The sequence below is a fragment of the Bombina bombina genome, chromosome 3 (assembly GCF_027579735.1).
Source record: "Bombina bombina isolate aBomBom1 chromosome 3, aBomBom1.pri, whole genome shotgun sequence".
NCBI lineage: Eukaryota > Metazoa > Chordata > Amphibia > Anura > Bombinatoridae > Bombina > Bombina bombina.
In genome coordinates, this window is record NC_069501.1 from 858,514,045 (window position 1) to 858,540,797 (window position 26,753).

The following is a 26,753-nucleotide window of genomic DNA, read 5'->3' on the forward strand; positions in this document are numbered from 1 at the left end:
AAATTTATAAAATCAACAGTACACTTTATTTTGGGAGAAATTGGGGGGCATTTATTTCATTAACCAAAGATCTGACCTCTAGTTAATTAACCCGAGCTTGGTTATTTAATGTGCGCCTATAAACGGGCAAATTTGCCCCTTTACGGGCGCACGCTAAATTAGCGCTCCACTCGTAATCTAGCCTTAATTGGTAATATATTATGCATATTTAAAAGTAAGTTTAATTTCTCTTTAAAGGGATAGAAAACTGAAATGTGCATGAATGTATTTAAATTTTAAATAGAAGCATTTTTTGCAGTATACTTCCAGTAGCAAAAATGCTTCTATTAAGTGTTTTTACTGTTTAGTAGTATACACACACATGATACCTGTTACTAGAGGACCAGGATTTACACACCATGGGGTCTATTTATGAAGCAGCGGATGCTGCCTCAGACCCACTCTGCTTCAGTTCCGGCTGAAGCGGAAGTTAAGAAGCAGCCGTCCTAAGACCGCTGCTCCTTAACTCATCCGCCACAAGTCCGCACGATCGGATACGATCGGGCTGATTGACAATATTCTCATGCAAAATATATGTTCTAAAAATATGTAAAACTGCCTGTTTGTTAACAAAATTTGCAGTCCAGGGACACACCCATTAAAAGTTAGAGACAGATCTTAGTAAGCTTCTGTACTGATCTAGCATCTAACAAGAATTTGTAGTCTGCAGGAAGCATGTTCCAGGGTAATTAAAAAATTGTGTATTGTAGAAAAATTTGCAAAATAAATAATGACAATATATCCCAAATATACCCTATTTTAATGGTAATTACATTTTGGGTTAAATGTCGCTTTAATTGCAATACAAATTAAAACTAGCTACAAATGTATAAGATTTACAAGATTGTGACAGTGTTGGGATCATTACCCCTGTGTATGTAGTGTAATTAAATGCATATATTATTCAAATATGATGTGTTATAACAATCTACACTCATATAATGCATTCAAGCTCATTGTTTAGCACTATTAACTTTGACAATAGTTTTTTGTATATGAACACTAGGCAACAATATTACAATTACAATGGAGTTATTCAGCTGTGTATGAAGTGATGTAGGCAGGGAGCTGTGGCTCTCTGTACCTAGTTTTCTTACAGAATGGTTGGTACAGTTTGTTATTTTGCACTTATAAAACTGAAATGTACATTGTTTTGTGTGATCTGTTCTTAAAGGGACATAATACTCATATGCTAAATCACTTGAAAGTCATGCAGTATAACTGTAAAAAGCTGACAGGAAAATATCACCTGAGCATCTCTTATGTAAAAAGGGAAGATATTTTACTTCAAAATTTATTCAGCTCACCAGAGTAAGTGCTCTGTAAACAGTTAGAGCTGCTGCAAGTTAAAAAAACAAAACATACAATAGCCAATCAGCATGAGCAGTGATGAGGCCTTGCATTGTAAACATCCTTAAACTGAAAAGGAAAATAACATGACTGTGCCTGCACATGAGAGATGCACACTCCCTTGGAAGTCTTGGGACTAATGTCTCTTAACAGTGAGGTGTGAATACTTAGGAAAATTTGAGATAAATATTTTCCTTTTTTATATAGAGATGTTCAGGTGATATTTTATAGTCAGCTTTTTACGGCTATGCTTTTTACGGCTATATCACTTTCAAATGCTTCAACATTATTAAGCCCCTTTAAGCAGAAAATGTCTGCAGAATGTAACTAGAAAACAGAATTACCAACGGCCAATAGTGAAGAGTTATGTTCTATACAGTGCAAACTGAAAACAGAGAAAAGGATGCTATCCATGGGAAGATAGAAAAACTGAGCAAGAAAAACTCACCTAAAAGCTGTCAAGCTGTGATTCATAGGTGTTAAAGGAACATGAAAGTCTTAATGAAACATTCATGGTTCATATAGAGCACCCAATTTTCAATGACTTTTCAAATTACTTCTAATATCGAATTTAGTTCATTCTCTTGGTATCCATTGTTGAAAGGCATGGTAATTGAGTTTTCCGAGGCCATTAAATTAATATACTATACAGGAGCTGTTCAAGGCCCAAGTAGGTTAATATAGTTTGGACCTTGAGGAGCAGAAAGTCACGTCTGAATTTTCTAATACATAAAATATTAGTTTATTCGGGATTCAAATGTTATGATTAATATTAATTAAAATGCATATCTTTATTTTAAAATAACTTAATTATTTAATTAAGTGGATCGGCTACAGGGTCTCCCAGTCCTGATTATTTTATATTCCACTTGATCTCTATGCCTCTGTAGCTTTCATTAATAAAATGCTTTTTTTTTTTTTTTTTGCTGGATATGTGGGTGGGAAAACAAGCAGCAATTTCCTGAAAATGGAGCATTAAGAGCTGCAACCAATCATTTGTATGAGACCTGTTCTGCTAAGAGCATGGCCAAAATCTAGGTATAACCTTAGCAACAAGCAGATGTTAATATGTTATTTACTGTACGTTCCCATGCTTCTTAGCACATGTAATGAGGGGTATGTTATATGCACCTACACAGTTAACAAATGAGTGCTTCCTTAAGGACAGAACAGAAGGACGTGTTCTTCCACTTACCATCACTGTTGCTGCTGCAGCAGCTGCTTGTGCAGCTACTGCAGCTTGGTTGGCTTGGTGCTGTGCAGCTTTGATTTTGGCCTGCAAATGTGCAGGAGGGTGAAAATATTTGCATTTCTCCCTCATGCAGCGACCCTTAATGTAATCCATACAAACGGTTACAGTGTTATCATTTGTGTCAATCATAGTGCTGTCCGCTGGGTGAGCAAAGCGGCAATCAGTTTCTCCCCGTGCACAATTTCCTCTCTGAAACTCCCTGCATACCTATATAGGAAATACAAGTGAGAAAGCACTGAAAATGTGTCAGTGATGTGATTCCAAAGTCCTAACAACACATATTTAAAACACTTGTATAGAGTCATTGACAAATATCAACCATGCATTTATTTTATTTCAAGGGATAATATTTTAAAACTTTTATTGTGAACCATCTTTTCTGAATAAATCTACTTTTCTTATTGTCTGGCAGGCTGCACATTGGTTATGGAGGATGTGTTGACATTTGTCATTTATACGCACAATAAAATAGCTTGCAATCTTCTGGAATTTCTCAAGAACTGGTTAGTTGTGCAAAACGAACTACTCAAAGTCTGAAAAGCCTTTCATGTGGTCAGATCTTAGTGGTTTATAACTGCACACACAAAAATGATGCAACATATCAGGCTTTTTGCTTCTAATTAAACAGTAAGGGCCAGATAAGTGTAACGCAAAATTATTTTTTGCTTATTACTATTTGAAAGTAAAAGGCAAGCAAGTGAAAGACTGATGCACGCTAACTTCAGGACTTCGGATACCACAACCACGCTAACTTTTTCTCCCTATAGACTTCTATGCGGCACGCTGAAAGAAACACCTAACAGTTCTGGCTCCCGCGCTAACTTGCACCGTGTTAGGCCAACTAGGCTAAACCTAAATGGCTAGAATACGAGTTGTGCGATAAGGTAAAAAAGCAGCGTTAACAGGTCCTAACGCTGCTTTTTTACGCCCGCTGCTATTACGAGTCTTGCAGGTATAGGTGTACCGCACACTTTACTGGCCTTACCACAAACCAACTTAAGTAAATTTCGTAAAGGCTTTTTTCAATGGGACTTGCGTAGCGCTGGTATTGCAAGTTTGACCTGGGAGGCCAAAAAGTGAGCGGTACACCCTCTACCGCCAAGATTCCTAACGCATTTAAAAGTCAGTAGTTAGGAGTTTTACGCTACAAAGCTGTAGCATAAAACTCATAACTAAAGTGCTAAAAAGTACACTAACACCCATAAACTACCTATTAACCCCTAAACCGAGGCCCTCCCTCATCGCAAACACTAAAAGAAAATTATTAACCCCTAACCTGCCGCCACTAGAATAAACATATTAACCCCTGAACCGCCGCACTCCCGCCTTGCAAAAATTAGTTAAATAATATTAACCCCTAATCTGCCGCCCTAACATCGCCGCCACCTACATTATACTTATTAACAACTAATCTGCCGTTCCCAACGTCGCCGCCACTATTCTAAATTTATTAACCCTTTAAACCTAAATCTAACCCTAACACCCCCTAACTTAAATATAATTTAAATAAATCTAAATAAAATGACTATCATTACCTAAATTATTCCTATTTAAAACTAAACACTTACCTATAAAATAAACCCTAAGCTAGCTACAATATAACTAATAGTTACATTGTAGCTAGCTTAGGGTTTATTTTTATTTTACAGGAAAGTTTGTATTTATTTTAACTAGGTAGAATAGTTACTAAATAGTTATTAACTATTTACTAACTACCTAGCTAAAATAAATACAAATTTACCTGTAAAATAAAACCTAACCTAAGTTACACTAACACAACACTACACTACAATTAAATAACTTACCTAAATGAAATAATATTAAATAAATTAAATACAATTAGCTAAATTACAAAAAAAAAAAACACTACATTACAGAAAATAAAAAACAAATTACAAGATATTTAAACTAATTACACCTAATCTAAGAGCCCTATCAAAATAAAAAAGCCCCCCCCCCCAAAAAAAAGGGCCTTTTGCGGGGCATCGCCCCAAAGAAATCAGCTCTTTTACCTGAAAAAGAAATACAAACAACCCCCCCAACAGTAAAACCCACCACCCACACAACCAACCCCCCAAATAAAAAACTAATTAAAAAAACTTAAGCTCCCCATTGCCCTGAAAAGGGCATTTGGATGGGCATTGCCCTTAAAAGGGCATTTAGCTCTATTGCTGCCCAAAACCCAAATCTAAAAACTAAAAATAAAACCCACCCAATACACCCTTAAAAAATCCTAACACTAACCCCTGAAGATTCACTTACCAGAAGTCTTCATCCAAGCGGCAAGATGTCCTCAACGAAGCCGGCAGAAGTGGTCCTCCAGACGGGCAGAAGTGGTCCTCCAGATGGGCAGAAGTCTTCACCCAGATGGCATCTTCTATCTTCATTCTTCCGACGCGGAGCGGCTCCATCTTCAAAACATCCGGCGCGGAGCATCCTCTTCAATCGACGGCTTCTTGCTGAATAAAGGTTCCTTTAAATGACGTCATCCAAGATGGCGTCCCTTAGATTCCGATTGGCTGATAGAATTCTATCAGCCAATCGGAATTAAGGTAGAAAAAATCCTATTGGCTGATCCAATCAGCCAATAGGATTTTTTCAACCTTAATTCCGATTGGCTGATAGAATTATATCAGCCAATATAAATCTAAGGGACGCCATCTTGGATGATGTCACTTAAAGGTACCTTCATTCGTCGGGTAGTCGTCGTTGGAAGAGGATGCTCTGCGCCGGATGTCTTGAAGATGGACCCGCTCCGTGCCGGAAGGATGAAGATAGAAGATACCGTCTGGATGAAGACTTCTGCCCGTCTGGAGGACCACTTCTGCCGGCTTCGTTGAGGACATCTTGCCGCTTGGATGAAGACTTCTCCTGGTAAGTGAATCTTCGGGGGTAGGTGTTAGGATTTTTTATGGGTGTATTGGGTGGGTTTTATTTTTAGGTTAGGGCTTTGGGCAGCAATAGAGCTAAATGCCCTTTTAAGGGCAATGCCCATCCAAATGCCCTTTTCAGGGCAATGGGGAGCTTAGGTTTTTTTTAGTTAGGCTTTTATTTGGGGGGTTGGTTGTGTGGGTCTTGAATTTTACTGTTGGGGGGGTTGTGTGTATTTTTCTTTACAGATAAAAGAGATGATTTCTGGGGGGCAATACCCCACAAAAGGCCCTTTTAAGAGCTATAGATAGTTTAGTTTAGGCTAGGTTTTTTTTTATTTTGATAGGGCTATTAGATTAGGTATAATTAGTTTAAAGATCTTGTAATTAGTTTTTTATTTTCTGTAATTTAGTGTTTGTTTTTTTGTAATTTAGCTAATTGTATTTGATTTATTTAATTGTATTTTATTTAGGTAATTTATTTAATTGTAGTGTAGTGTTAGGTGTTAGTGTAACTTAGGTTAGGTTTTATTTTACAGGTAAATTTGTATTTATTTTAGATAGGTAGTTATTAAATAGTTAATAACTATTTAGTAACTATTCTACCTAGTTAAAATAAATACAAACTTGCCTGTAAAATAAAAATAAACCCTAAGCTAGATACAATGTAACTATTAGTTATATTGTAGCTAACTTAGGCTTTATTTTATAGGTAAGTATTTAGTTTTAAATAGGAATAATTTAGTTAATGATAGTAATTTTATGTAGATTTATTTAAATTATATTTAAGTTAGGGGGTGTTAGGGTTCTGGTTAGACTTAGGTTTAGGGGTTAATAAATTTAGAATAGTGGTAGCGACGTTGGGGGCGGCAGATTAGGGGTTAGTAAATGTAGGTAGGTTGCGGCGACATTGGGGGAGGGAGATTAGGGGTTAATAAATATAATGTAGGTGTCGGTGATGTTGGGGGCAGCAGATTAGGGGTTAATAAGTATAATGTAGGTGTCAGCGATGTCGGGGGCAGCAGATTAGGGGTTAATAAGTGTAAGATTAGGGGTGTTTAGACTCGGGGTTCATGTTAGGGTGTTAGGTGTAAACATAACTTTAGTTTCCCGATAGGAATCAATGGGGCTGCGTTACTGAGTTTTACGCTGCTTATTTGCAGGTGTTAGACTTTTTCTCAGCCGGCTCTCCCCATTGATGTCTATGGGGAAATTGTGCACGAGCACGTATAACCAGCTCACCGCTCACTTAAGCAGCGCTGGTATTGGAGTGCAGTGTGGAGCGCAATTTTGCTCTATGCTCACTTCTTGCCTGTTAATGCCGGGTTGATAAAAACCCGTAATACCAGCGCTATAGGAAAGTGAGCGGTGAGAATAAACTGCAAGTTAGTACTGCACCCCTGATACCTCACAACTCGTAATCTAGGTGAAAGTTAGGAATACTTTACATTCTTATGTTTTTCACATAGAAGAAAATGTTCTTTTTATTTTTAAATATATATTTCTATAGTATCAAAAGCAAAAATCCTGAGATGTTGCATATCTAATTTGCATATATTACCCAGAATCCTCTTGTCCATTGGTAACAGTTTTACTGGGTAAAGGCAAGCGTGGATACTTGCTTAGATGTTGTTATGATACTGAATATCAAATTAGAATACTAGGTATCATAGTCTTATGATAGTGTGGATCGAAACTGCAGAATAATTCAATACTGAAAGTTCCTTTTATGTCAGACTTGCTTTTATACAGAGAGGAATTTGCAAAGTAATATCTATTTCGTTAAGCTGATGAAAATATAATGGTAACGCTATAAAACCTTAGATGCTTTTCAACATATATGCAAGAAAACAGGAAAAGCTGACAGTCAGTATAAGTTAAAGTTCCCTGATGTATCACTTTACCAACAAAGATGATTAGGAACGTAAAACAACGACAGAGAGGTAGTCTTAGTCTTGTAACAACTTGTAGCAACAACCTCCGGCACAACCAGAACTAACGGAAATAGGTGACGTCACCAAAGTGGGCTGAACTTGACCGCGGCTGCAACCAGGAGCTATTCCAAGAGTTCGGTTAACGGCTGGAAAGTCATGGATCCCAATACAATGAGAGAATGAAGGTTTACGTTGTAATCCAGGAAGCAGCTGCAGTCAGCCAAACAGAACGGCAGAAAGACTGTAAAAGCTACTATTTATAATCCAAATGTAGTTTTATCAATTAAACTTATATATATGCAGAAGGATGCACTCGCCAGGATTACAAAATCGTTACTTTTATTAGTTGGTGGGATGTTTACTACAAGAGACGAAAGCAGAAATTGGCAAATATGAGAATATGAATCTGTAGAAACTCCAGCAAGACATCACGGAAGACTAGCTGAAGAAACTGGGGGACCAGATAAGCATATACGAACAGGAGCTGGTGGAGTTCAAAAATCACAAATTGGAGGCGGTGACAAACAACTACAGGGATAAAAGAGTTTACCTCTGGCTCACTCCTAGGTCAGAACAACGATGTGATCAGACTGGCAGACAACACAGAAGCTTTAATTACAAAATACCGAAGAGTCTACAGATGGTGGACATCTCAGGTTCGGCCTCAGAAGGTGAGACCCCTGTCCAGGGATTAGACAATAGACCAACGGAACAAACAGGTGTGGTTACATGTTCAAAAAACGGGGGAGGCCGAGACCTCACCACAGACATGGGGGCTACAAAGCAAAAAACCCCACGACCCCCGAGGTAACGAAAGAGGATATAGCGATCAACTTAAGTTCCTATACATTATCCACTACTGAAAAGGATATTTTAAACAAGTGTCTATCCTTTATTCCAACAAAGAAAACTGACCAGTTTGAATTTTATGTGGTTTTACAAAATCCAACAGGACACAACAGGACGGAAGAAATACGCTGAGAACTGTTTCCATATTTGACCCCTAGCAATAACGCTAGCATAAAAACCTTTTTAAGATTGGTTCATACAGAGATGGAGATGGAAATTGACATAAAAAAGAACAACAATTGTACACATAACAACCTATCCGTGAGGAGCGGATGGCTCTCAAGGCACCATCAGAATAAGCATCAATTGTGATCTGCCAGGCGGGCAAAGGGGGTGCAATAGTTCTGCAGAACTATGATGATTACAAGCTGAAGATAATGAGACGAGTACCTACATACGCCTCCCGGCAAACCCTGTAAAGAGCTTCAAGGGACAGATTGATGCATACCTACTGGAGGTCTTTGAAGGAGGCTTTCTTGATAAACAAATGTTGTTCCCCAGGACTCCGGTGTTTTACACACTACCAAAGGTGCATTAAAGTCTTGATTGCCCACCTGGAAGACCTATAGTGTCGGCTATAGGATTATTACTGAAACCTATAGCAACCTACCTGGATGTTGTACTGCAACCATTCGTAAGGAACATGGACTCTTTTCTTTTTGACTCATCATCATTACTCAATATGACTGAGATATTATCACCATTGGAGGACGATGACTTACTTGTCACGTTGTACGTGTCAAGTTTATATACTGTAATCTCCCATAGTGAGGGATTGCAAGCCGTTAGGAGACAACTATCCAGGTACCGTTATGTGGGACCCCCCACTGAGATTTTAGTACACCTAATTGAATATTGCCTAACAATGAACAATTTCAGGTTTGAGCAACAATTATACTTGCAGAAAACTGGGACGGTCGATAGGGTCCAATGTGGTCCCATCATACGCCAATTTGTACATGGCTGAATTTTTAACCGGTGAGGGCAGCCTCTTTAATGACCAGCAGGTCAAATTTTTCAAACGTTACATTGACGACCTGGTGTTGGTCTGGAATGGCAACAGGGTATAATTAATTTCTTGGACCTCTGCCTTTACAAAGAAGTTGGTCAACTTAAATCCACATTGTTTAGGAAGACTACAGACCGGAATTCCCTTCTCACATACACCAGTGGACATCCACCATCACTGAAAAGGTCACTACCGAAATCCCAATTCAAGAAGGTGTATCGTAACAACTCTGATGAGGACAAGGCTTCAGCTCAGATTGATAAAAAGGAAATTTATGCTTACCTGATAAATTGATTTCTTCTACGATACGACGAGTCCACGGATTTCATCCTTACTTGTGGGATATTATCCTCCTGCTAACAGGAAGTGGCAAAGAGCACCACAGCAGAGCTGTATATATAGCTCCTCCCTTCCCCTCCACCTCCAGTCATTCGACCGAAGGTTTTAGGAAGAGAAAGGAAAAGCTAAAAGGTGCAGAGGTGACTGAAGTTGTAAATAAAAAATATAATCTGTCTTAAATTGACAGGGAGGGCCGTGGACTCGTCGTATCGTAGAAGATATCAATTTATCAGGTAAGCATAAATTTCCTTTTCTTCTACAAAATACGACGAGTCCACGGATTTCATCCTTACTTGTGGGATACAATACCAAAGCTACAGGACACGGATGAAAGGGAGGGACAAGACAGAGACCTAAACGGAAGGCACCACTGCTTGAAGAACTTTTCTCCCAAAAACAGCCTCAGAAGAAGCAAAAGTATCAAATTTGGAAAAAGTATGAAGGGACGACCAAGTCGCAGCCTTACAAATCTGTTACACAGATGCATCGTTTTCAAAGGCCCATGTGGAAGCCACAGCCCTAGTAGAATGAGCCATAATTCTTTCAGGAGGCTGCTGTCCAGCAGTCTCATATGCCAGGTGGATGATACTCCTCAGCCAAAAAGAAAGAGAGGTAGCCGTAGCTTTCTGACCCCTACGCTTTCCAGAATAAACAATGAATAATGAAGATGATTGACGGAAATCCTTAGTCACCTGTAAGTAAAACTTCAAGGCACGGACCACATCCAGGTTATGTAACAGACGCTCCTTCTTAGAAGAAGGATTAGGACACAAGGAAGGAACAACAATTTCCTGATTAATATTCATATTTGAAACAACCTTAGGAACAAAACCAGGTTTGGTACGTAAAACCACCTTATCAGAATGAAAGATAAGATAAGGCGAATCACACTGTAACGCTGAAAGCTCCGAAATTCTTCGAGCAGAAGAGATAGCAACTAAAAATAGAACTTTGCAAGGTAACAATTTAATATCTATGGAATGCATGGGTTCAAACTGAACCCCTTGAAGAACTCGAAGAACTAAATTAAAACTCCAAGGAGGAGTAATCAGTCTAAATACAGGCTTAATTCTAGACAGAGCCTGACAAAAAGACTGAACATCTGGCAAATCTGCTAAATGTTTGTGAAGCAAAATCGACAAAGCAGAAATTTGTCCCTTTAAGGAACTAGCTGACAACCCTTTCTCCAATCCTTCTTGTAGAAAAGACAGAATCCTGGGAATCCTAACCTTACTCCATGAGTAACCTTTGGATTCACACCAATAAAGATATTTACACCATATCTTATGATAGATTTTTCTAGTGACAGGCTTTCGAGCATGTATCAAAGTATCTATGACCGAATCAGAGAATCCACGCTTAGATAAAATCAAGCGTTCAATCTCCAAGCAGTCAGCTGCAGAGAACTTAGATTTGGATGTTGGAAATGACCTTGAATGAATGAGCAGGTCCTGTCTCAAAGGAAGTTTCCACGGTGGCAGCGACGACATGTCCACTAGATCCGCATACCAAGTCCTGCGTGGCCACGCAGGCGCTATCAGGATTACTGAAGCTCTCTCCTGATTGATTCGAGCAATCACGCATGGAAGGAGAGGAAACGGTGGAAACACATAAGCTAGGCTGAACAACCAAGGAACTGCCAAGGCATCTATTAGTTCGGCCTGAGGATCCCTCAACCTGGATCCGTATCTTGGAAGCTTGGCATTCTGTCGAGATGGTATCAGATCCAATTCCGGTCTGCCCCATCGGAGAATCAGAGAGGCAAACACTTCCGGGTGGAGCTCCCACTCCCCCGGATGAAACGTCTGACGACTTAGAAAATCCGCTTCCCAGTTCTCTACTCCTGGGATGTAGATTGCCGATAGGTAGCAAGAGTGGGTCTTCGCCCATCGGATTATCTTCGATACTTCTATCATCGCTAAGGAACTCCTTGTTCCCCCCTGATGATTGATATATGCCACAGTCGTGATATTGTCCGACTGGAATCTGATGAATTTGGCCGAAGCCAACTGAGGCCATGCCTGAAGCGCATTGAAAATTGCTCTCAGTTCCAGAATATTGATTGGAAGTAGAGACTCCACCTGAGTCAAAACACCCTGAGCCTTCAGGGAATTCCAGACTGCACCCCAGCCCAGAAGGCCAACTAATCACTGACCACCTAATTGATAATGAGATTTGTTGACAACTATTTTTATGATCAAACTTACCTATTAGTTGTTGCAGCCCTAGTTGTCACTATCACCCACGAGGGTCTGCAGAAACAAGTCCCCTGGGACAGATGATCCGGCGACAACCACCAAAGAAGAGAGTCTCTGGTCTCTTGATCCAGATTTATCTGAGGAGATAAATTTGCATAATCCCCATTCCACTGTCCGAGCATGCACAGCTGCAGTGGTCTGAGATGAAAGCGAGCAAATGGAATGATGTCCATTGCCGCTACCATTAATCTAATTACCTCCATACACTGAGCCACTGATGGCCGAGGAATGGACTGAAGTGCTCGGCGAGAGTTTAGAAAATTTGATTTTCTGACCTCCGTTAGAAATCTTTTCATGTCTACAGAGTCTATCAGAGTTCCCAAGAAAGGAACCCTTGTCTTTGGAACTAGTGAACTCTTTTCTATGTTCACCTTCCAACCGTGAGTTCTCAGGAAAGACAGGACTGTGTCCGTGTGAGATTTTGTCAGATGATAATTTGACGCCTGGATTAAAATGTTGTCCAGATAAGGTGCCACTGCAATGCCTCGCGGTCTGAGAACCGCCAGAAGGGACCCTAGAACCTTTGTGAAGGGAAGAGCCACGAACTGATAATGTTTGTCCAGGAAGGCAAACCTTAGAAACTGATGATGATCCTTGTGGATAGGAATATGAAGATATGCATCCTTCAAGTCCACGGTAGTCATATATTGACCCTCCTGGATCATTGGTAAAATTGTTCGTATAGTCTCCATCTTGAATGATGGAACTCTGAGAAATTTGTTTAGACACTTGAGATCTAAAATTGGTCTAAAAGTTCCCTCTTTTTTGGGAACCACGAAAAGATTTGAATAAAACCCCTTCCCCTGTTCCAGTTTTGGAACAGGACAGATTACTTCCTTGGAAGAAAGGTCTTTTACACAGCGTAAGAACACCTCTCTTTTTATCTGGTCGGCAGATAATCGTGAAAGATGAAATCTCCCTCTTGGGAGAAAATCCTTGAATTCCAGTTGATACCCGTGGGTCACTATTTCCAGTGCCCAAGGGTCCTGAACATCTCTTGCCCAAGCTTGAGCAAAGAAAGAAAGTCTGCCCCCTACTAGATCCGGTCCCTTCTTGGATTGTTTACCTTTATTCCAAGCCTGGTTGGGTCTCCAGACTGACTTGGATTGAGCAAAATTCCCTTCCTGCTTTGTGGAGGAAGCAGAGGGTCCTCCTTTAAAGGTTCGAAAGGAACGAAAATTATTTTGTTTACCCCTCATCTTAACAGATTTATCCTGAGGTAGGGCATGGCCTTTACCTCCAGTAATGTCAGAAATGATTTCCTTTAATTCAGGCACGAATAGGGTCTTACCTTTAAAAGGAATAGCTAAAAGTTTAGATTTTGATGAAACATCAGCAGACCAAGACTTGAGCCATAACGCTCTACGCGCTAAAATGGCAAATCCTGCATTTTTCACCGCTAATTTAGCAATTTGAAAAGCGGCATCTGTAATAAAAGAATTAGCTAGCTTGAGAGCCTTAATTCTATTCAAAATGTCATCTAATGGAGTCTCAACCTTCAGAGACTCTTCTAGAGCATCAAACCAAAAAGCTGCTGCAGTAGTAACTGGAACAAGGCAAGCCGTAGGTTGTAAAAGAAAACCCTGATGAATAAAGAATTTCTTTAGAAGACCCTCTAACTTTTTATCCATAGGGTCTTTGAAAGTACAACTGTCCTCAATAGGTATAGTTGTATGCTTAGCCAGGGTAGATATAGCTCCCTCCACCTTAGGGACTGTTTGCCAAGAGTCCCGAATGGTGTCTTATATGGGAAACATTTTCTTAAAATTAGGAGAGGGAGAGAACGGTATGCCTGGTCTATCCCATTCCTTTTTTAACAATTTCCAAAATTCTTTTAGGAACCGGAAAAACATCAGTGTAAGTAGAAACCTCTAAATATTTATCCATCTTACACAATTTCTCTGGTGGTATCACAAAAGGGTCACAATCATCCAGAGTCGCTAAAACCTCCCGAAGTAACAGGCGGAGGTGTTCAAACTTAAATTTAAAGGACATGACGTCCGAATCTGTCCTGAGTCTGAAAGTTCTCCCTCAGAAAGCAATTCCCTGACCCCCAACTCAGAGCACTGTGATGAGGGTACATCGGAAATAGCCAATAAAGCATCAGAGGATTCAGTATTCACATTAATACCTGACCTACTGCAATTACCTTGTAACACTGGTAATTTAGATAATACCTCAGTAAGGGTAGTTGACATAACTGCAGCCATCTCCTGCAGAGTAAAAGAATAAGACGCACTAGAGGTACTTGGCGTCGCTTGTGTGGGCGTTAAAGGTTGTGACACTTGGGGAGAATTGGATGGCATATCCTGATTCTCTTCAGACTGAAAATCATCCTTAGGCACACTTTCTTGACCTAAAATATGCTTTTGACAATGTAAGGCCCTTTCAGTACAAGAGGTACACAATGTAAGCAGGGGTTCCACAATGGCTTCTAAACACATAGAAGAATGAGATTCCTCAATGTCAGACATGTTGAACAGACTAGCAATAACCACAATAGCCGTTAAACACTTTATTTATTGCTTTAAACAAAAATTTGAGAAACGTGTACTGCGCCTTTAAGAAATAAAAAAGCGCACAAATTTTCCAAAACTGCTCAAAAAACGTTAATTTGCTCTAAAAATTAACTATAACTAAGTAATGGCTCCAAAAATTATTGCACCCCAAGAGTAAGGGGAGAAATTAACCTCTAAAAGGAACGTAAGTCATAAATATGTTAAATTTTGACAAACATACCCCCTGCACCTCGCCACAGCTCTGCTGTGGCGCCTACCTGCCCCCAGGGTACTTCAAAATGGCTCGCCAACAATCCGGATAATAGAACCCCTGTCTAGGATCAACCGGAGCTAATGCTTGCTGCTTCACAGATAGAGTAAAGTGCACATCTGAGCGCGCAAAATTAGGCCCGCCATCATATCCGATGATCAAGTAGGCCTGAAACAACCGCATTTTTTCAAGAAAAACCAAGTGGAACTTTTTTAAAACCCCAATAACACACCAAAATTGTCAAACTGTTCATTTTGCAATAAAAACCATTAAACAATTCCTGCTTAAGCCCATTATAATGATTGCCCAATATTTGTCAACTGATAATTTAAGCAGAGGTCTCCCAGTAACACCCCTCTGTTTAACAGGTCTACTGCTTACCCCTTCCCTTGTAGGGAAATAACTGCCAGCCAGTTCTGATATATCAAGTCTCCTCAGAAATAAAGGGCTGCACATACCTCAATGCTGCTTGTAGCATGAAACCGTTCTCCACACTGAAGATGTCTCTTGTATTACGTTCAGAAGCTCTGTGGGAACCAACATGGATCTTAGTTACATCTGCTAAGATCATTAACCACAGGGCAGAAATCTTCTCCATATCCCCCTGAGGAAAATAGTACTCACCGGTACCATTTAAAAATAAAAAAACTTCTTGACTGAAGAAACTAAAACTAACACCTCACTTTACCTCTTCCTAGTATAACACATGGAAAGAGAATGACTGGGGGTGGAGGGGAAGGGAGGAGCTATATATACAGCTCTGCTGTGGTGCTCTTTGCCACTTCCTGTTAGCAGGAGGATAATATCCCACAAGTAAGGATGAAATCCGTGGACTCGTCGTATCTTGTAGAAGAAATGTACAGGAGGTTCCAGCAGAGAGGGTATCCACCAAGGGTATTGGACCAACAGATAAAAGAGCTGGCCGTTGCCAACTCAAAGAAACCCCAAGAACAACTTACTTTTGTAACCACCTATATGGGTGATAAGAATGATATCAGGAACGCTATGGATAAACACTGGGGGATTCTGAAGAGTGACCCTTCCCTTCCATTCGGGCAGATGGAGCCACCACAGATTGGATACAGGAGAGCAACATCACTACGTGATATGTTAGTTAAAGCGAATCCGAGATCCAGCTATCACAGCAGTACCTGGCTGGGCACTACGAAACTTGGCTGTTTTAGATGTCTTGGGTACACCACTTGTAGTGCTCTACAGACTGGACAATACTTTACACATCCCACAATGAAGATGAAATTCAGGCACAAATTAATATTGACCTGTACTACTACATATGTGATATATTTGTTGCATTGCCCATGTGGCCTTTTTATATAGGGAAGACGGCTGACGACCTGAAAAGCAGGATGGCCAACCATAGTCGGCCATAAGGTTGGCCATACAGAAAGGGACATCTGACCAACCGGTGGCCAGACATTTTATCCTTAAGGGGCACACAGTGGTTAAACTAAAGTACACCATTATTGACCATGTCCCTCGCCTACCACCTGGGGGGTATAGGGGGAAAGTCCTGCTCCAGAAGGAAGCTAGATGGACATACAGATTGGGTACTATGACCCCCAATGGCCTTAACTCACATCTGGACTGGCATTGTTTTCTCTAAGTTGTCTTTAGGTTTGTCCAATAAGTATCTAGGATTCCTTTAATTTATTTAACCCTATAGGCAATTTAAACCCATCCTGGAGAGTTGAATTCTCGGATTGGGATTAGCTGCATCCCTTGCGTATGATTTTGATTTGTATTTTCGTTTTCTGTTGGTGTTTCCTTTTATTGCATATTTATCCTTTTTTTAAATTTTTCCTTTTTTTTTTGTGTGCATATTTTTCCTTATTTTTGAGTTGGATATCTGTTTGTTGCCTTAACGTTATTTAATTTTGTTTAATTTAGAATATTGTCCTTGTTGATTATCTCGGCTCATGTGTTTTACTTTACCTTTGTGTTTAACTTTACCTTGGTATTTATTTGCAATTTTGATGTATTTTAATATTTTTGCAAATATGATATGATTTATTAAGATGAGATGGGTTACCTCCTAGAATTCTTGTAACCCTCCCTTGCTTATTTGAATTGCATATATATGCTTTCAGAGTCCAATACTCTCTGAGCCACTTTATTAGCATGTGTATTGGAATGTGTCTGATTCTGTTTTTATTTTTATTTTCATGTATGATTTAGGAGATTTCACAATTTGCATACTGGGTAATCCTCATATATTGCTAATTGCTAGGTGTTGTTAGCTTGTGAACTCACTGGGTATCGGATTGAGATCGCGAAATGATTGGCTGCTTTGGCCACACCCTGTTGTTGATTCTATGATCATGGGGAAGGTTTGTGTATTGTGGTTGCTATAGCAACCTGGATATCAGTTTGATAGTGCTAGTATGGCGATACCACCCGATAACTCTGATTTGAGCCCACTGGTTTTGTGTATATATCCTTAATACTTCGCCTGCCTGTAAATAAATGTAAATATATGTTTTAGCACTTTGATGTTATGTACACAACAGTGGCACAGGGGAGTCCAGCTGCCGGGTCGCCGCCTGATGACGTCAGCCGGTGGGAGTGGCGCTTCTGGTTGCAACTCGGCTCTGGATCACTTGAGAAAGTTTAAAAGGCATGGTGGGGGGGAAATAAATGGTTGTTATTATTTTAAGGTCTGGCGAAGGGGGTAATACCCCGAAACGTTACAACGATTTTGAAATCGTGGCGAGTGCATCCTTCTTCTTCTGCCTATACCCATTTCTTGGAAGCACCCTGGGTAAATGTCTGTAAACTGTGAGTGCTGGCCCTCCACAAATCTATATCTATATATACAGTATCTCACAAAAAGTAAATTTATGCTTACCTGATAAATTAATTTCTTCTATGGTACGACGAGTCCACGGATTCATCCTTTACTTGTGGGATATTATCCTCCGGCTAACAGGAAGTGGCAAAGAGCACCACAGCAGAGCTGTCTATATAGCTCCTCCCTTAGCTCCACCCCCCAGTCATTCGACCGAAGGTACAGGAAGAAAAAGGAGAAACTACAAGGTGCAGAGGTGACTGAAGTTTATAATAAAAAAATATAATCTGTCTTAAAATGACAGGGCGGGCCAAGGACTCGTCGTACCATAGAAGAAATTAATTTATCAGGTAAGCATTTAATTTACTTTTCTTCTATAAGGTACGACGAGTCCACGGATTCAACCTTTACTTGTGGGATACAATACCAAAGCTACAGGACACGGATGAACGGGAGGGACAAGACAGATGGTTAAACAGAAGGCACCACTGCTTGAAGAACTTTTCTCCCAAAAATAGCCTCAGAAGAAGCAAAAGTATCAAATTTGTAAAATTTGGAAAAGGTATGAAGCGAAGACCAAGTCGCAGCCTTACAAATCTGTTCAACAGAAGCATCATTTTTAAAAGCCCATGTGGAAGCCACCGCTCTAGTAGAGTGAGCTGTAATCCTTTCAGGAGGCTGCTGTCCAGCAGTCTCGAATGCCAAACGGATGATGCTTTTTAGCCAAAAAACAGAATTTATGTTTACCTGATAAATTACTTTCTCCAACGGTGTGTCCGGTCCACGGCGTCATCCTTACTTGTGGGATATTCTCTTCCCCAACAGGAAATGGCAAAGAGCCCAGCAAAGCTGGTCACATGATCCCTCCTAGGCTCCGCCTACCCCAGTCATTCGACCGACGTTAAGGAGGAATATTTGCATAGGAGAAACCATATGGTACCGTGGTGACTGTAGTTAAAGAAAATAAATTATCAGACCTGATTAAAAAAACCAGGGCGGGCCGTGGACCGGACACACCGTTGGAGAAAGTAATTTATCAGGTAAACATAAATTCTGTTTTCTCCAACATAGGTGTGTCCGGTCCACGGCGTCATCCTTACTTGTGGGAACCAATACCAAAGCTTTAGGACACGGATGAAGGGAGGGAGCAAATCAGGTCACCTAAATGGAAGGCACCACGGCTTGCAAAACCTTTCTCCCAAAAATAGCCTCAGAAGAAGCAAAAGTATCAAACTTGTAAAATTTGGTAAAAGTGTGCAGTGAAGACCAAGTCGCTGCCCTACATATCTGATCAACAGAAGCCTCGTTCTTGAAGGCCCATGTGGAAGCCACAGCCCTAGTGGAATGAGCTGTGATTCTTTCGGGAGGCTGCCGTCCGGCAGTCTCGTAAGCCAATCTGATGATGCTTTTAATCCAAAAAGAGAGAGAGGTAGAAGTTGCTTTTTGACCTCTCCTTTTACCGGAATAAACAACAAACAAGGAAGATGTTTGTCTAAAATCCTTTGTAGCATCTAAATAGAATTTTAGAGCGCGAACAACATCCAAATTGTGCAACAAACGTTCCTTCTTTGAAACTGGTTTCGGACACAGAGAAGGTACGATAATCTCCTGGTTAATGTTTTTGTTAGAAACAACTTTTGGAAGAAAACCAGGTTTAGTACGTAAAACCACCTTATCTGCATGGAACACCAGATAAGGAGGAGAACACTGCAGAGCAGATAATTCTGAAACTCTTCTAGCAGAAGAAATTGCAACTAAAAACAAAACTTTCCAAGATAATAACTTAATATCAACGGAATGCAAGGGTTCAAACGGAACCCCCTGAAGAACTGAAAGAACTAAATTGAGACTCCAAGGAGGAGTCAAAGGTTTGTAAACAGGCTTAATTCTAACCAGAGCCTGAACAAAGGCTTGAACATCTGGCACAGCGGCCAGCTTTTTGTGAAGTAACACAGACAAGGCAGAAATCTGTCCCTTCAGGGAACTTGCAGATAATCCTTTTTCCAATCCTTCTTGAAGGAAGGATAGAATCCTAGGAATCTTAACCTTGTCCCAAGGGAATCCTTTAGATTCACACCAACAGATATATTTTTTCCAAATTTTGTGGTAAATCTGTCTAGTTACAGGCTTTCTGGCCTGAACAAGAGTATCGATAACAGAATCTGAGAACCCTCGCTTCGATAAAATCAAGCGTTCAATCTCCAAGCAGTCAGCTGGAGTGAAACCAGATTCGGATGTTCGAACGGACCCTGAACAAGCAGGTCTCGTCTCAAAGGTAGCTTCCAAGGTGGAGCCGATGACATATTCACCAGATCTGCATACCAAGTCCTGCGTGGCCACGCAGGAGCTATCAAGATCACCGACGCCCTCTCCTGATTGATCCTGGCTACCAGCCTGGGGATGAGAGGAAACGGCGGGAACACATAAGCTAGTTTGAAGGTCCAAGGTGCTACTAGTGCATCCACTAGAGCCGCCTTGGGATCCCTGGATCTGGACCCGTAGCAAGGAACTTTGAAGTTCTGACGAGAGGCCATCAGATCCATGTCTGGAATGCCCCACAGCTGAGTGACTTGGGCAAAGATTTCCGGATGGAGTTCCCACTCCCCCGGATGCAATGTCTGACGACTCAGAAAATCTGCTTCCCAATTTTCCACTCCTGGGATGTGGATAGCAGACAGGTGGCAGGAGTGAGACTCCGCCCATAGAATGATTTTGGTCACTTCTTCCATCGCTAGGGAACTCCTTGTTCCCCCCTGATGGTTGATGTACGCAACAGTTGTCATGTTGTCTGATTGAAACCGTATGAACTTGGCCCTCGCTACTGAGGCCAAGCCTTGAGAGTATTGAATATCGCTCTCAGTTCCAGAATATTTATCGGTAGAAGAGATTCTTCCCGAGACCAAAGACCCTGAGCTTTCAGGGATCCCCAGACCGCGCCCCAGCCCATCAGACTGGCGTCGGTCGTGACAATGACCCACTCTGGTCTGCGGAATGTCATCCCTTGTGACAGGTTGTCCAGGGACAGCCACCAACGGAGTGAGTCTCTGGTCCTCTGATTTACTTGTATCTTCGGAGACAAGTCTGTATAGTCCCCATTCCACTGACTGAGCATGCACAGTTGTAATGGTCTTAGATGAATGCGCGCAAAAGGAACTATGTCCATTGCCGCTACCATCAACCCGATCACTTCCATGCACTGAGCTATGGAAGGAAGAGGAACGGAATGAAGTATCCGACAAGAGTCTAGAAGTTTTGTTTTTCTGGCCTCTGTCAGAAAAATCCTCATTTCTAAGGAGTCTATTATTGTTCCCAAGAAGGGAACCCTTGTTGACGGGGATAGAGAACTCTTTTCCACGTTCACTTTCCATCCGTGAGATCTGAGAAAGGCCAGGACAATGTCCGTGTGAGCCTTTGCTTGAGGAAGGGACGACGCTTGAATCAGAATGTCGTCCAAGTAAGGTACTACAGCAATGCCCCTTGGTCTTAGCACAGCTAGAAGGGACCCTAGTACTTTTGTGAAAATCCTTGGAGCAGTGGCTAATCCGAAAGGAAGCGCCACGAACTGGTAATGTTTGTCCAGGAATGCGAACCTTAGGAACCGATGATGTTCCTTGTGGATAGGAATATGTAGATACGCATCCTTTAAATCCACCGTGGTCATGAATTGACCTTCCTGGATGGAAGGAAGAATAGTTCGAATGGTTTCCATCTTGAACGATGGAACCTTGAGAAACTTGTTTAAGATCTTGAGATCTAAGATTGGTCTGAACGTTCCCTCTTTTTTGGGAACTATGAACAGATTGGAGTAGAACCCCATCCCTTGTTCTCTTAATGGAACAGGATGAATCACTCCCATTTTTAACAGGTCTTCTACACAATGTAAGAATGCCTGTCTTTTTATGTGGTCTGAAGACAACTGAGACCTGTGGAACCTCCCCCTTGGGGGAAGTCCCTTGAATTCCAGAAGATAACCTTGGGAGACTATTTCTAGCGCCCAAGGATCCAGAACATCTCTTGCCCAAGCCTGAGCGAAGAGAGAGAGTCTGCCCCCCACCAGATCCGGTCCCGGATCGGGGGCCAACATTTCATGCTGTCTTGGTAGCAGTGGCAGGTTTCTTGGCCTGCTTTCCCTTGTTCCAGCCTTGCATTGGTCTCCAAGCTGGCTTGGCTTGAGAAGTAGTACCCTCTTGCTTAGAGGACGTAGCACCTTGGGCTGGTCCGTTTCTACGAAAGGGACGAAAATTAGGTTTATTTTTTGCCTTGAAAGGCCGATCCTGAGGAAGGGCGTGGCCCTTACCCCCAGTGATATCAGAGATAATCTCTTTCAAGTCAGGGCCAAACAGCGTTTTCCCCTTGAAAGGAATGTTAAGTAGCTTGTTCTTGGAAGACGCATCAGCCGACCAAGATTTCAACCAAAGCGCTCTGCGCGCCACAATAGCAAACCCAGAATTCTTAGCCGCTAACCTAGCTAATTGCAAAGTGGCGTCTAGGGTGAAAGAATTAGCCAATTTGAGAGCATTGATTCTGTCCATAATCTCCTCAAAAGGAGGAGACTCACTATCGACCGCCTTTATCAGATCATCGAACCAGAAACATGCGGCTGTAGCGACAGGGACAATGCATGAAATTGGTTGTAGAAGGTAACCTTGCTGAACAAACATCTTTTTAAGCAAACCTTCTAATTTTTTATCCATAGGATCTTTGAAAGCACAACTATCTTCTATGGGTATAGTGGTGCGTTTGTTTAAAGTGGAAACCGCTCCCTCGACCTTGGGGACTGTCTGCCATAAGTCCTTTCTGGGGTCGACCATAGGAAACAATTTTTTAAATATGGGGGGAGGGACGAAAGGAATACCGGGCCTTTCCCATTCCTTGTTAACAATGTCCGCCACCCGCCTGGGTATAGGAAAAGCTTCTGGGAGCCCCGGCACCTCTAGGAACTTGTCCATTTTACATAGTTTCTCTGGGATGACCAACTTGTCACAATCATCCAAAGTGGATAATACCTCCTTAAGCAGAATGCGGAGATGTTCCAACTTAAATTTAAATGCAATCACATCAGGTTCAGCCTGTTGAGAAATGTTCCCTGAATCAGTAATTTCTCCCTCAGACAAAACCTCCCTGGCCCCATCAGACTGGGTTAGGGGCCCTTCGGAAATATTATTATCAGCGTCGTCATGCTCTTCAGTATCTAAAACAGAGCAGCCGCGCTTACGCTGATAAGTGTTCATTTTGGCTAAAATGTTTTTGACAGAATTATCCATTACAGCCGTTAATTGTTGCATAGTAAGGAGTATTGGCGCGCTAGATGTACTAGGGGCCTCCTGAGTGGGCAAGACTCGTGTAGACGAAGGAGGGAATGATGCAGTACCATGCTTACTCCCCTCACTTGAGGAATCATCTTGGGCATCATTGTCATTATCACATAAATCACATTTATTTAAATGAATAGGAATTCTGGCTTCCCCACATTCAGAACACAGTCTATCTGGTAGTTCAGACATGTTAAACAGGCATAAACTTGATAACAAAGTACAAAAAACGTTTTAAAATAAAACCGTTACTGTCACTTTAAATTTTAAACTGAACACACTTTATTACTGCAATTGCGAAAAAACATGAAGGAATTGTTCAAAATTCACCACAGTGTCTTAAAGCCTTAAAAGTATTGCACACCAAATTTGGAAGCTTTAACCCTTAAAATAACGGAACCGGAGCCGTTTTGAACTTTAACCCCTTTACAGTCCCTGGTATCTGCTTTGCTGAGACCCAACCAAGCCCAAAGGGGAATACGATACCAAATGACGCCTTCAGAAAGTCTTTTCTAAGTATCAGAGCTCCTCTCACATGCGACTGCATGCCATGCCTCTCAAAAACAAGTGCGCAACACCGGCGCGAAAATGAGGCTCTGCTTATGCTTTGGGAAAGCCCCTAAAGAATAAGGTGTCTAATACAGTGCCTGCCGATATTATTATATCAAAATACCCAGATAAAATGATTCCTCAAGGCTAAATATGTGTTAATAATGAATCGATTTAGCCCAGAAAAAGTCTACAGTCTTAATAAGCCCTTGTGAAGCCCTTATTTACTTGCTGAATAAACATGGCTTACCGGATCCCATAGGGAAATTGACAGCTTCCAGCATTACATCGTCTTGTTAGAATGTGTCATACCTCAAGCAGCAAGAGACTGCACACTGTTCCCCCAACTGAAGTTAATTGCTCTCAACAGTCCTGTGTGGAACAGCCATGGATTTTAGTGACGGTTGCTAAAATCATTTTCCTCATACAAACAGAAATCTTCATCTCTTTTCTGTTTCTGAGTAAATAGTACATACCAGCACTATTTCAAAATAACAAACTCTTGATTGAATAATAAAAACTACAGTTAAACACTAAAAAACTCTAAGCCATCTCCGTGGAGATGTTGCCTGTACAACGGCAAAGAGAATGACTGGGGTAGGCGGAGCCTAGGAGGGATCATGTGACCAGCTTTGCTGGGCTCTTTGCCATTTCCTGTTGGGGAAGAGAATATCCCACAAGTAAGGATGACGCCGTGGACCGGACACACCTATGTTGGAGAAAGAAAGAGAGGTAGCCGTAGCTTTTTGACCTCTACGTTTTCCAGAATAGACAACAAACAAAGAAGATGTTTGACGGAAATCCTTGGTTGCTTGCAAGTAAAACTTCAAAGCACGAACCACGTCCAAGTTGTGCAACAGACGCTTAGAGGAAGGATTAGGACACAGAGAAGGAACAACAATTTCCTGATTGATATTCCTATTAGTAACAACCAAAGGCCTAGATTTAGAGTTCTGCGTTAGCCGTCAAAATCAGCGTTAGAGGCTCCTAACGCTGGTTTTTACCGCCCGCTGGTATTTGGAGTCAGTCAGGAAAGGGTCTAACGCTCACTTTGCAGCCGCGACTTTTCCATACCGCAGATCCCCCTACGCCATTTGCGTATCCTATCTTTTCAATGGGATCTTTCTAACGCCAGTATTTAGAGTCTTGGCTGGAGTGAGCGTTAGACCCTCTACCGACAAGACTCCAGCCGCAGAAAAAAGTCAGTAGTTAAGAGCTTTTTGGGCTAACGCCGGTTCATAAAGCTCTTAACTACTGTGCTCTAAAGTACACTAACACCCATAAACTACCTATGTACCCCTAAACCGAGGTCCCCCCACATCGCCGCCACTCTATTAAATTTTTTTAACCCCTAATCTGCCGACCGCACACCGCCGCCACCTACGTTATCCCTATGAACCCCTAATCTGCTGCCCCTAACACCGCCGACCCCTATATTATATTTATTAACTCCTAATCTGCCCCCCACAACGTCGCCGCCAGCTACCTACAATAATTAACCCCTAATCTGCCGACCGGACCTCACCGCCTCACTCCCGCCTCAATAACCCTATAAGAAATAGTATTAACCCCTAATCTGCCCTCCCTAACATCGCCGACACCTAACTTCAATTATTAACCCCTAATCTGTCGACCGGATCTCGCCACTACTCTAATAAATGGATTAACCCCTAAAGCTAAGTCTAACCCTAACACTAACACCCCCCTAAGTTAAATATAATTTAAATCTAACGAAATAAATTAACTCTTATTAAATAAATTATTCCTATTTAAAGCTAAATACTTACCTGTAAAATAAACCCTAATATAGCTACAATATAACGAATAATTATATTGTAGCTATTTTAGGATTTATATTTATTTTACAGGCAACTTTGTATTTATTTTAACCAGGTACAATAGCTATTAAATAGTTAAGAACTATTTAATAGCTAAAATAGTTAAAATAATTACAAAATTACCTGTAAAATAAATCCTAACCTAAGTTACAATTAAACCTAACACTACACTATCAATAAATTAATTAAATACAATACCTACAAATAACTACAATTAAATAAACTAACTAAAGTACAAAAAATAAAAAAGAACTAAGTTACAAAAAATAAAAAAATATTTACAAACATTAGAAAAATATTACAACAATTTTAAACGAATTACACCTACTCTAAGCCCCCTAATAAAATAGCAAAGACCCCCAAAATAAAAAAATGCCCTACCCTATTCTAAATTAAAAAAGTTCAAAGCTCTTTTACCTAACCAGCCCTGAAAAGGGCCATTTGCGGGGCATGCCCCAAATAATTCAGCTCTTTTGCCTGTAAAAAAAACATACAATACCCCCCCCCCAACATTACAACCCACCACCCACATACCCCTAATCTAACCCAAACCCCCCTTAAATAAACCTAACACTAAGCCCCTGAAGATCTTCCTACCTTATCTTCACCATGCCAGGTTCACCGATCCGTCCTCCGAAGGGCTGGCGATCCATAATCCGGCTGAAGTCTTCTATCAAGCGGCGGCTGAAGAGGTCCAGAAGAGGCTCCAAAGTCTTCATCCTATCCGGGAAGAAGAGGAGATCCGGACCGGCAACCATCTTGATCCAAGCGGCATCTTCTATCTTCATCCGATGACGAACGGCTCCATCTTGAAGACCTCCAGCGCGGATCCATCCTCTTCTTCCGACGCCCAACTGAAGAATGAAGGTTCCTTTAAGGGACGTCATCCAAGATGGCGTCCCTCGAATTCCGATTGGCTGATAGGATTCTATCAGCCAATCGGAATTAAGGTAGGAAAATTCTGATTGGCTGATGGAATCAGCCAATCAGATTCAAGTTCAATCCGATTGGCTGATTGGATCAGCCAATCAGATTGAGCTCGCATTCTATTGGCTGAATTGAACTTGAATCTGATTGGCTGATTCCATCAGCCAATCAGAATTTTCCTACCTTAATTCCGATTGGCTGATAGAATCCTATCAGCCAATCGGAATTCGAGGGACGCCATCTTGGATGACGTCCCTTAAAGGAACCTTCATTCTTCAGTTGGACGTCTGAAGAAGAGGATGCATCCGCGCTGGAGGTCTTCAAGATGGAGCCGTTCGTCATCGGATGAAGATAGAAGATGCCGCTTGGATCAAGATGGTTGCCGGTCCGGATCTCCTCTTCTTCCCGGATAGGATGAAGACTTTGGAGCCTCTTCTGGACCTCTTCAGCCGCCGCTTGATAGAAGACTTCAGCCGGATTATGGATCGCCAGCCCCCGCTTGGGCTTGGATGAAGACTTCGGAGGCTTGGATCAAGACTTCGGAGGACGGATCGGTGAACCTGGCATGGTGAAGATAAGGTAGGAAGATCTTCAGGGGTTTAGTGTTAGGTTTATTTAAGGGGGGTTTGGGTTAGATTATGGGTATGTGGGT

General features: G+C 41.4%; 1 protein-coding gene across 8 annotated transcripts in view; it reads right to left on the reverse strand.

Annotated features, from left to right (window-relative positions):
- MBNL2 (muscleblind like splicing regulator 2) overlaps positions 1-26,753 on the reverse strand; it is a 514,609-nt gene that overhangs the window by 95,529 nt on the left and 392,327 nt on the right. For 7 of the 8 annotated variants that reach the window (XM_053707829.1, XM_053707832.1, XM_053707831.1 and 4 more), the window contains exon 5: positions 2,585-2,848. The exons of the other annotated variant lie outside the window; for it this stretch is intronic. In XM_053707829.1, the coding sequence (XP_053563804.1) occupies positions 2,585-2,848 (264 nt within the window). The remainder of the gene's footprint in view (positions 1-2,584; positions 2,849-26,753) is intronic. 8 annotated transcript variants of the gene reach the window in all.